The sequence below is a fragment of the Lissotriton helveticus genome, chromosome 6, assembly GCF_964261635.1.
Source record: "Lissotriton helveticus chromosome 6, aLisHel1.1, whole genome shotgun sequence".
Taxonomy (NCBI): domain Eukaryota; kingdom Metazoa; phylum Chordata; class Amphibia; order Caudata; family Salamandridae; genus Lissotriton; species Lissotriton helveticus.
Window position 1 is genome coordinate 2,040,421,476 of NC_136067.1, and position 12,398 is coordinate 2,040,433,873.

The 12,398-nt window shown below is 41.9% G+C and overlaps 1 protein-coding gene across 7 annotated transcripts in view; it reads left to right on the forward strand.

Moving 5' to 3' along the window:
- The window catches only part of AGBL5 (AGBL carboxypeptidase 5), a 482,741-nt gene that overhangs the window by 267,093 nt on the left and 203,250 nt on the right, over window positions 1-12,398 (forward strand). For 4 of the 7 annotated variants that reach the window (XM_078650056.1, XM_078650058.1, XM_078650055.1 and 1 more), the window contains exon 13: window positions 6,987-7,196. The exons of 2 other annotated variants lie outside the window; for them this stretch is intronic. In XM_078650056.1, coding sequence (XP_078506182.1) covers window positions 6,987-7,196 — 210 coding nt within the window. The remainder of the gene's footprint in view (window positions 1-6,986; window positions 7,197-12,398) is intronic. One more of the 7 variants, XM_078650057.1, reaches the window with a different exon arrangement.

A 12,398-nucleotide genomic window follows, 5' to 3' on the forward strand; every position in this document is an offset into this window, starting at 1 on the left:
TAGCCCTATGCTCTTCCGGACGTGCAGCGGACAAGCACAGCGGGCGCGCTGGCGGCACGCCAAAGGTGCGCCAAAGGCAAGCCCGTCCGCGCCGGACCCGCGCCCAGGGCCCAAACCCCTGCCCTTCATTCCAAACAAACTTACTCAAGAGATGCACTAATGAACCTAAGACATAGCGCTTGCCCACATACGGTATTATTCCGCGACAACGGCAGGCTGGAATCCCGCAAATGCTCGGGATGTGATGTCCTGCTGCATGGAAGGCTATCAGGCACTTTACTCAACAAGTTGAATCCGGGGGCTACGGCAAGTCGGCCCCTTACCCAATGTTCGGCTGCTAACAACCCACGAAACCACAACACTAAGACCTTAAAATACATTCTCCTAAACGTTAGGTCAATGCCAAAACACAAACATGAAATAGAAGCTCTCATTACAGATAATGAGGTAGACCTAGCTTTCTTAACGGAAACATGGGCCACAGACACATCAGGGCTGGACTGGAAAACAGCAGTACCTACAGACTACTCTGTATTACATGCTGACAGGCAGGGAACTATAGGCGGAGGGATAGCAATTATCCATCGCTCACTTTTTAAAATATATATTCTCCCTCAACCATGACTGGAAGCGGAGGCCATATCCTTTACGGTCAAACGAAATAATCAAATAATATCCACGGGTCTCTTGCTCTACAGACCCCCGGGGCCTAGAGGTCCTTTTACTAACGCCTTACTGACTTTATTGGAATCCACGTTAGACCAACCAACATTCACGGCATTAGGAGATTTTCATTTCCACTTAGAGGAAAATAACAATAATCACATAAAGATCACCTCTATCGCCCCGGTCCCTTGGTCAGACCATGCTGTTATCTACTTCAACCTCAAGATAACTCTGACGAACATCAGGAGGAAAGATCTCTCACTCCCTAAAAAACCCACCTGTGGAAGAAACTTGAAGCCGCTCCGCTGACGAGCGCACTCAAAAGAGAACTGCCATCCTTCGAAAGCTGCGGAGCTCATAAATATCACACCTGGCTTACCCAGGCGATGGATGAGCTAGCTCCAGAAGAAATTAAAAAACCCAGGATGCGCTCAGCCACTGCACAGTGGTATACCCCGGAGGTCAAATTGATTAAACTGAAATGCCGGCGATATGAAAGACTATGGCGTGCCGACTATAGTCCTCAGACCAGAAAGGAGTACACAGCAGTTTTACATGAATACAAGCTTACGATAGAACAAGCTACGGTGACCTTCTACACAAAGAAAATCCACAAATCCACAAACTCTTCTAAAGAACTGTTCAAGACGATTACCCACTTAGCCAAAAGCCCTAGGGATACAATCTTTACGCCTGATCAGGACGTTGTGGAAAATATAGCGCAATTCTTTCAGCATAAAGTCCAGGCAGTTTATGACGACCTCCGTTATTCACCCGTCAGCGGGGAGATACCTCACATTCCTCACACAACAGACCAGCCTCTCTATGTCCCTGAACTCTCGCAATTCTCGCCGATGAGTGACACCCAGGTTGCCACCCTGCTTTTACAGACTAAATCGGGATCTCCAATGGATCCCTGCCCCCCCTACATATTACACCTGGTCCCGGAAACAATCAGTTTGGTCCTTACCCCGCTCCTGAACAATGTCATAAGTTCTGGACTATTCCCCAGCAGCTGGAGGAAGGCATGTATTAGGCCCATTCTCAAAAAGGAGACTTTAGATCCCATGGAAACTAAACACTACCGCCCAATATCCTGCCTTCCCCTCCCAGCCAAAATACTGGAGAATGCTATGAATCAGGAGCTCACTAAACATCTAGAGAATAATCATCTCCTGGACCCCACACAACACGGCTTTAGGGCAAATCATTCCACCGAATCCGCTCTGATCATAGCTACCGAAGACATCCGAAGGACCATGGATGAAGGGGGAAGAGCCACTTTGATCCTTTTGGATCTAACAGCGGCGTTTGACACCGTTAACCATGGGGTCTTAATAAATAGATACCGCCCTAGCCCTGCTTAAGTCCTTCCTAGAGGCCCGCTTCCACCAAATCCACGGGGGCAGCCTCCAATCCGATGAGTTCCATCTCCCATGTGGCGTCCCCCAGAGTTCCGCCCTTTCACCCACTCTTTTTAACCTTTATGTCACCCCCCTTGCTGCGCTGATAAAATCCCACGGCCTGCACTTAGTGTCATATGTGGATGACACCTAACTGGTTGTCTCACTTGCGCAGACGGTGGTAGCCACCGCCACCAGTTTTAGGAACGGTCTGTCTGACGTAAAGAAGTGGATGAATATTCACTTCCTTAAGCTCAACACTGAAAAGACTGAGGTGATTGAGTTTGTCCAAAAATCGTCCATCTGGAGTCACCCATTGTGGCCTCCAGAGGCTGGCAGCTGCCCAACCCCAGCTAATAAGGTCAGAAATCTAGGCTTTAAAATGGACAAGGACCTCACCTGCACAGCACAAATCAGCCAGGTATCTTCGGCTTGTTTTTTCACACTGAAGATCCTCAGGAAAATTTTGCCCTACATACCATTCTCCCTGAGGAAAACTGTGGTGGGAGCGCTGATTATGTCCAGGGTGGACTATTGTAACGCCCTGTACATAGGAGCCGGTGAAAGACCGCTCGCCAGGCTCCAGTCAATCCAGAATCCAGCGGCCAGGGTCCTGCTCGACCTCCCCAAACGACATCCCACCTCTAAAGCTATTCGGTAACTCCATTGGCTCCCGGTTAGGCGCAGAATCCAATTCAAGGCCATGTGCTTGGTGCATAAATCTCTTAATGGAAACACTTACAAGCAGTTCTCCAACCTTCTCCCCCGATATGTGCCGGAGCGTACACTCAGATCTAGCTTTCATGATCTAATCCAAATCCCTAGAATAAAGAGATCTTGATGGGGCGGTAGATGCTTTTCCCATCAAGCCCCCAAGCTATGGAATAGCTTGCCAACCCCACTCCGCTCAGAAAAGAGCACAGCCAAGTTCAGAAAGGCCCTGAAGACCTGGCTTTTTGTGATGCCCTAACCTATCTCTTCTTTCCTTCGTCCTACAGTGCCAAGACGCCTCGGCATAAGAGCGCTCTAAAAATAATTCAGTCAGTCCGAGAACTCAGTCCAAATCGCCGAGCCCCCTATCCCGGGAGCGTCACGATGACCAGAAATGAGGAGTTGACTCATATTATGCAGGTGAGCAATTAAATCTTTATTTCAAAAGAAGAGCACCCTGCCAGCATGACGTTTCGGCCTGCCCAGAGGCCTTGATCACATGACACCATGTGGGGAGGAATCTACCTTTAAAGTGCGAGTGCAAGTAGTAAAGTGCATATAATTGGTTGGCACAACACAAGGCACAATCAACAATGAAAAAAGACTATGCAAATGGGACAAAAATACGAATTGAGGAATATAACACTTGTAAAAGACAGTGAACATAATTCTAAAATTCGCTGACTGTACAATGTTAAAAATGCTAAATTACATGATTAAATTCATAATAGCAACAAAGACATATGCAACAACATTTGTATTGATAGTGCAAAATTTGCTTTGCAAATACGCAAAGTCAGTGCCAAACAAGATAACATACTCCCCCTCATGTAAATGGTCAAAATAGATGTAAAATACCAGAGAACATGTGTGCTATAGTTTAGTAAATACATTTTTAACCAGTTTCCTTGACTCCAGACCGATACGTTTTGTTGCCCAACATTAAAATAATACCAGGATGTACCTTGTACAGACATATCTGCCCATGTGGGCCAATGATAAATGAGATCAAGTAAATATAATCTGTTGTGTCCTAACCATTATATACAAGATTGTGCAGCTGGTGAAAATACGTGAATGGTAGAATTGAAAACATGTGTGATTAAAATATGTACAAGTGGTCACGGCGACGGAACCAGAGTGAAGGTGCTTGGAGTCCCAGCAATAGAAATGCATTTCATATGTTATGCTGGGACAACTGGCTCAGTGACTCCCCAGAAACTCAAAAAATAAGGCCAAGCTGACAGATGGAATAAAACAGTTTATGGTGGGTTAGAGGCATGTGTGGAAATCTTCAGTTGCATTGAGGCCAGAGGAGGTCTTACTGTCTAATTCCAAGCTATACTTGGTTTCTAAGGCTCGTAAGATCGCCTCCCTGTTGCCCCCTCTTCTCAGAGGACCAACGGCATCTATCACGAAATATTGCAATAGCTCGCTTTTATTATCGTGATGTTCTTTGAAGTGCCGGGTACGCGGCATCGTTGGTGTTGATAGCCCTGATGTGCTGGAGTATCCGCTTATGGACCTGCAATTTGGTACTCCTAACATACTGCTGGCCACACGGACACTCCATCACATACACTGCATACTCAGTCTTGCAGGTAAGTTGTTTGGCGATAGTTCGAGGAATGTCCGAATGGATATATATATGTGTGTATATATATTACCTACTGGCGGTCGCCAGTAGGTAGTTATAGTTAGGACCTAGTTATCATAGGAAAACCGCAACATTCTATTCCCACTAACTTTGGCGCCGATTGACGAATCTTCGCGAAATTTTCAAAACGTATGGCCCGCTCTGATCTTGAATATTTCGGGGTAATTCGGCAAGCGGGGGCCGAGAAAAAAGGGAGGGTCCCAAAACATATTTTCCCCATGCAATTTCCCATAGGAAACTTTAGCCGCGGCTACAGCCCGAACTGCTGAACGGAATTACACCAAGTTTGGCAAAAAGGTAGCCCTTGGTTTCGAAAGAACTCTTTTTGTTAAATGGTGTAAATCCGTTCAGTAGTTGCTGAGAAAATCAAAATAAAAAAAATATCGATATCTAGAGGCGCGCAAGATCTGCGCACCCTCCCGATCACGAGCTTCATGCTAATTGGCTGTCAACACTCCAAACCAGGAAGTGTTGGCAGAAAACAGAAAAACTAAGCGCAAAACAAGAAAAGGGGGCAGGGTAGAAACACCCTGACCCCCTAGGCCTGCTTAGGGGGTCCCACAGGGACCCCCAGGGCTCCCCAATTTTTTTTGTTTTAAATCGCGGGATGCGCGGAGGATCCGCGGATCCTACCGGAAGTAAATAAAAAAATGAAGCGCTGAGGTGACGTGTGCAAACACGCCCTGCAGCGCATTTTAACTTGGGGAATTAATTCCTCTTCAATCCTGAGGGTCCCTGGGGGCCAACTAGTCCACCAGGTGCTTCCAGTAAGCGCTGCTGCGTTGCAGAGGGGTGGTCTAGGCCGTGCCCCTTTTTACACCTCTCTGCAACACAGCTCTGTGGCGCCTACTGGAGGTACCTAGTGGGCTAGTTCGACCCTAGAGACCCTCAGGATTCAAGGGGACTTAATCTCCCAACTTAAAATGGCCACAGGGCGTGTTTACACAGTGGTGAACGGAGGGGCGGGCCTGAGGTGACGTGTGCAAACACGCCCTGTGGCGCGTTTTACGTTGGGGAATTAAGTCCCCTTTAATTCTGAGAGTCCCTGGGTCCAATTAGCCCACCATGTACCTCCAGTAAGCACCACAGAGCTTGTGATAGTGACAGACCTCCTCTCACCCTAATATAACCTTTGATACACTCACTCAAAAATAGAAACTAACATTTTCAAAATAATGAACACACCAATACCAGTTACAACACACCTATTCAGTAATTCCAAGATCTACACACACATCCACTCATTCAGCAACAGTCCTATACAGTCACTCATACATGTACTCACTCATACATGTACTCACTCACCATATGTACTCATACACCTATACATCCTGTTGCACACCGCCACTCATCCATAGTTACTCACATACATAGTCACACATGCAAATAAAGTATCAAACATCCATTTACTTGCATATACAGTTATACACACACCACCACACTTACTTCTACAGAAACGTACAAATACTTACTCTCTTAAACAATCACTTATAGAAACACATATTTATGTATACAGAAACTCTTCCTATCTCTCACTCTCGCATATACTCACTTATATGCACCAAAACTCACATATACTAGTTTAAAACATATGTAGTTACTCATAAAGACACTATTGACAGTCATTCACCCACTAACACACACATACACACACTCATCCACCCATGCAGTTCAACACACATGCTGTCTTGAACACATGCAAACAGTGAGTCACTCATTCATGCATCTATGCGCTAAACCATACACACTCCAGACACTCATACTGATACTCAAAAAAACAACTAATAAAAAATAACCCATATAGACACTCATGTAGCTACTCACCAACCCATGCAGCCACTTATACACAAAGTGAGAGACTGATACAGATATGTACATATTTAAACATTACTTGCTAACCCATGTATTCACTAAGATACGATTAATTAGTCAGTTATACAATCAATTTTACAAAAAAAATCATCCATTTAGACACTTATATACCCATTTATTTTTCCATCGACCTTGAGATATACATATGTAAAACATATTTAATTTTCAGAAAAACACACATTCACTGGATGTCATCAGTGATGTTATTTGAGATGTCATCAGTGATGTCATGGGTATGTCATGAGTGATGTAATATGTGACGTCATCAGCAGTGCATTGCGGGCTATAGTTAGCTGATCTAACTATAACCGGGGAATTTCTATGGTTTTGTACGAGTGTAATGTTCAACTAACTATAACGCCCCTGAAACCTCCGGTTTTTCAGTGAGTTTCTAAGGTTTTTTAAAAGCTAATTTCTAACTATAACGTGCCTGAAACCTATGGTTTTTTCAGTGAATATATATATATGTGTGTATATATGTGTGTGTGTGTGTGTGTATATATGTGTGTGTGTGTGTATGTAATTTGATAGTCTCATACTACAGCCCCCCTTTCCTACTAAGATATTATTGTTAATCATAGATTAAGGGATATGATGTCGATTTTGAGAGATGGGCTTCTGAATATTTTCTTCAGTTGGCTTTATTCTTACATTTGAACATTGTCATTAACTCCTAGAAGCAAGAGCCCAGGAGAAGCGGCGGCAGCACCACCAATCCCTACTGCGAGCCTCCATTGGCAGTCCGAGCAGAAGCATCCCAAGTTCTTACGCACCCTCACCTCAGCTTTCCCCTTCCGTCACTGCCGGTTTTGCAAGAAGCTCTTCTCAACGATCTCAGTCCTCGGCCCTTGGCGGTTGTTCGCTCCCAGCCTCTATCAGCATGTCAGGTTTGTATCCAATCCAACCTCCTAGTCTTTCTAAACTCATTCCCTCTTTGCAATCAATGGCAAAGCCAAGCCTTCTAAATAAGGCCTTGACCAAAAGACTCTCTCCTTTGCTTCACCCTGGCATGACCTCTCTGGGTTTCCTGAGTGAGAAGACCAGCAGACTCGGCAGAGACGCTCCTGCTGTTGGCCATCGCAGAAAGGCTAAGCTAGTCTAGTCCATTCTGTTGATCAGTAGCTACAGTGCAGACGGACGACTTTTACCCTCATCTTGGATTCAAGATGACTCTGTGGATGTTGTTGAGAGCACACTTCCTATCAAGCAATCATTTGATGTATGGAAAGGGCGGCTCACCTATCGCTTGCAAGAATAGTGGAAGTATATGAAGACCACTTGTTGCAGAGTTAAAGGATTGCACCTCAAAACACAATGTATATACTATTGCGATCTAGTGCACAAACCATTTTGTTAAATGTTTATTGTACAAAGAAGTTCTTATAAAAGTTGAGCATTTTGTCATATTTATTTAATCAAATCAATGGAAAATGTTTAGAGTAATATTATTTTAGAGTGCAACTTCTTTTGGATTACTACTGTGGTTGCAATTCCCAAAGACTATTTTCATCTTTTTATTTTTATAGTTTCTGAATAGTAGTAATTTCATTTGATTTATTATGTCATGCCAGTACCACTTCTCATTTAAGCTGCAGGTTTAGCTTCTGGCCCTTTCAGATCATTGCTTACATGCCTACATATTTTTTTACTCTTTGGAACACAATTTTAATGACACATGATATGTGAATCTTTTTTCAAAGTTGTGGGCACTGTTGCCCTGATAAACCTTTGTTCCCGCAAGAGTGCAGATGGGAAGGTGATTTCAATAATTTAATATTTTTGCTGATTGCTTTTTTGTTTTTACTTATATTGCTGACAGTTATCAATGGATGTTTGTTGCTCCAGAGACCGCTGCACAAAGACTACAGTTAAGGACTCCTTTCAGTAGCCTGGGAAATAGCTAGGACTGTCTGTTTCTCTGCCTGCTTAAGACTGATCAGTACAATATGTAGATTGTAATTTATGTGATACTTTTCTGTGCCTTAAGAGATGTAGCCAAGGAAGGAGGATGGCGATCTTTGAGAGAGAGCGAGAGAGAGAGATTACCGAGGGACCTAGCTAAAGTTCAATCTTTGGGCAAAAGTTGGTATTCACGATCACTTTGAATCCTGTTGTAGACGTTGTCTGAGTGTGTACTAATGTGCTAGAAAAGTGTATCTTGTAGGATCCTGGTCTTGTGTTTATACAAGGGAATGCATATATACTTGGATAGTGTTGAGATGAATGAGAAAATAAAATATTTTTGAATGGTTAAAAAAGGGCAAATGACAGTATGTGAGAGATGAGGTCATGAAGAGCTAGAGATGTTGTGGAGCCTTAAGGTGGTTATGCAGTTGCTGGTCCACATGCATAAAGCCCACATGCCTTTCCATGGCTCCTTAATGTTGTGAATGCAAATACAGTGGAATGTACAGCTATATTCGACAGGGAGATTGAATCAATGCACACACTAATGGTCATTTTGACACTCTTAGTTACTGGTGTCCTTTTTTGGTCATTGTTTGTCATGCACTTTATCTTTGTGTTACCAGTTGTGTGTGTATGTGCACATAAACATGTTAGTTTATATATTAATGTTTATTTGATATTTGCAAAGCATGCAAACGTATTTGTTCCTAAAAAATGTAATACCTCTTTCGAAGTAGGTGTATAGTCTAATATTTTTTGGCAGCAACAACAGAAAATATGTTGTTGAAAGATGAGGAAAGTTTATTATGACCGTTGGGTGTGTTTCATGTTATTGTGATTGCCGTTTTGTATATGTCGCTATTAGGTTTAGTGATGCTTTAATATCTTTGACCCCTTTTCTTCATGAATCTTTTATGAAAGAAAATCTCTTTATTGTCCGTTTCCATGCAAGCATACTTTAGCTAGAAATAGCATTGATGTTTCACCAATTTAAAGTAGGACATTCAGATCTATGATCCAATTTAGTATTGTTTGTTTTCCTTTCACCTGAACAATTTTGACATGTGGAAAAATCCAAAGAAGCCTTCATTATGTGGCAGTGAAAGAATTAAACTGTTTATGAATGTCACCCTTAAAAAAGTATTGCTTTCAATTTCGAATACAATATTTTTTGTTTGTAAAGACTTATGCAGGGTCTTCTGTTTGCAGTATCTTGTATTGAGTATCGTATAACTGTGGAGGTTGCATGGAGAAAAATGTAAAAAGTTAGGATTCTACACTAGTGACAGAGACACCTTTGTGACCTAAAGGAACTTGTATGCTTGTGTGCAATTTCACCAAGCTCCCTTTGTAGATGAAGTAAGTATACTCTTTGTCTACAGGTCTGTTATTCACTGGTGAATTGTTCTTACTTCTTTTCTCTCTGTCCACTTTATAAGGCCCCTCATTGGAGATTTCTTGCGGGTTCATATGTAAGATCCTTAGCTCAGTGAACTTGCGGTTTGGTCTTTGCTGTGCAGAAGAGAAAACATTACTGTAAGAAATGGGTACGGCGTGAATTAGCCTGGACCACCTAGTGTATTCCAAAATCGTTTTGATGGCAATGTTTCAGCAACTGATGTAACAAACAACATTTTTGATGTTATTAATGTTTCATCTTCCAATTGTCATTGCTAATATTAGATCTACAAAATATGTTTGCAGTTAAAACTGATTATCTTATCGTTGCATTCATTGTAAAGTTAAATAGGAAAAAGAAAATGCTAAAAGCATAATGTTTTTATTTTACAATTATTTTTGAGACTGGCTAGTAAAGAAGTGACAAGTTTAGTTCTAAGCAATATAAAACATAGAAATGATCACCTTAAAATATCTGCCGGTTATACGTGGACATGTTTCTAACTCACATTTTGCTAAGGTTTAATAAAGGGTTGTTAAGTATCATTAGTATTCAAAATCGCAGTATACAAAGCAAAGCATTGGTGAACATGTATAAAGAGGAACAGCAAGGGGAGTGGATGGAGTCTAGGGGAAACCATTATGATAAAACTGAACTAAGGCTTCTATAGAAGCACCTGGTGCTACCATTGTCAGATCCTGGTTTATTGAATCGAGATTTCATGTTATTTAATCCCAGAGATGGAATTTAACAAACTTGCAGCTATAGTGGGAATTCTATGTTTGTTTCTTTAGCATTTGGGTGGGTCCGTAGATGTTCCTGTAAGAGGGGCAGAGTGCTGGCCCTTGCAATAGTAGTAAACTACCAAAAAATTGCTGTATGGCTCTTGACAAACCTTCCAAATGTTTTTGCACCTAATGATGCACCTACACCGAGTGCCAGAAAGGCTTAATTGAAGATGCAAATTGATTGTGAAACTTCCTCAAAATATAATTTTTATGGGTATGGAGGTGAAGGTGATTCTCCACGCAAAACCTATTTTCCAGGTGGAAAAATAAAAGTTAAAGGTGCTCCTTAACCCTAACTGCGATTTTCCTAAAAGGATGTCTTCAACATCAAGGCCCCAGGCAACAATAAAGGCTGGACCCCAGCTTCTTTCTCCAGTTAACACCTCAGGATGCAGCCTTCCACTTAAATGTCTGCAGCCAGCCTCTTTTCTACAAGTTTTCATGTGCACACATTTAGCCTAAAGACCACACTGTTGCTGTGATGTTCTGCAACTGAGTTTGGGACATGTGTTGGGATTGCCTAAGACCTTTCTCTTGTGGAACACAATCCTTTGATTGTGAGACATAGTAAATAGCTTAAAAATAGTTTAATAGTGATACGTACTTGGCTGTTTGTATATCAGATCCACTAACGCGGTCTTCTGCATCTGAAATGACTAATATTCTGACATGGCAAATTAATATTGCCAAAGGCGCTTTCAGATATTGAAGAAATTACTCCCTGCAGCAGCATGCCTAACTAGAGTCCAATCATTGTTTGAGAAGGGGATCTCTCCAACCAGGCTGTTTAAGATCATTACATTCCTTGGCTAGATCTATCAATCAGCAGAAGAATATCGCCTATAATTCCAAAATAATATTTAGCAAGAAAGGTGTTTTGTGGAACCTTTAGTACTTCCGCCTGTTGAATCAGTTGAAGTAACTAGTAGAGTATGAAATATTGACAATTGCTCCAGCCCATTTTCATAAAACGTCTGCCTTGCAGGAGGAAGGGAAACTTCCTATTCCTGTAACATACCGCCTTCAAGTTTGCCTTATGTGTCTATGGCAGATGGTCATCCACACACCAGCGTTATTGGGTCCTGTGGAATCTAGTGTAGGGTGTAAATCTAAAGTATTTTACCATCATCACTGTCTGGCATTAAGACTTGATCATTTTTTTTTATCCCTACGATTGCATCTGATGCCATGGACTGTTAAATGGGGATATGGCAGTTCCTTCGCGCCAGGTCTCGGTGTGGTTTTATCTAAATATACGGGGGTTCCTTTTGGAATCCATTCCTCAATGTAGGATGAATCTTTTTGTTTTTGCTAATTAGTGCTAGTTATTCATTTAATAGATAATTAGAGATACGGCGGTTGACTAGTCTTTTACACCACATGCTACGAAGGTAATTCAGACGGTTCCATGAATTTGTTGAATTGTTCTCCTCTGGAACATTCAATGCATAATTGCGTTTGAAAAATATGTCTAACATAATGTGTCAGTCACACTTAAGTTTCTTGATTGCTGCAACAACAATGTGTGCAAACTATATATGGTAGGAATTTGGTGCTTGTGGCATATATTGCCACCAGATGGAAGAGGAACCAATAACCTCTAATTCAAGAGCTCAGTCAAAAAGGGGGCTATAACTGTGATATGTTTGGGTATCTTTAGCAAAATCCAGAAAACACTTTGACACTAGCTTTTCTTCTAAACTTCTTTCATAGAGCCACTTGCATTCACTCAAGCTCCGTGAGAAAGCTTTACTCGTGAAAAATATGAACAGTTTATGAAAGCTAAAGGGATCCAGGTGTCCTAGTCAATATTACCAGCGTCTGACTACAAATGACAACTAGTGTATACATTTAGTAAAATCCAGTTTTATATATACCTGTTTTGTAAATTGCACAAACTGACAATATTGTACATGACTTTAGTTAGTTGTACTGTTTGGATATTGTCTCTCCAGTTACAATTCTCACACCTCTGTATTTTTCTATGAAGACCC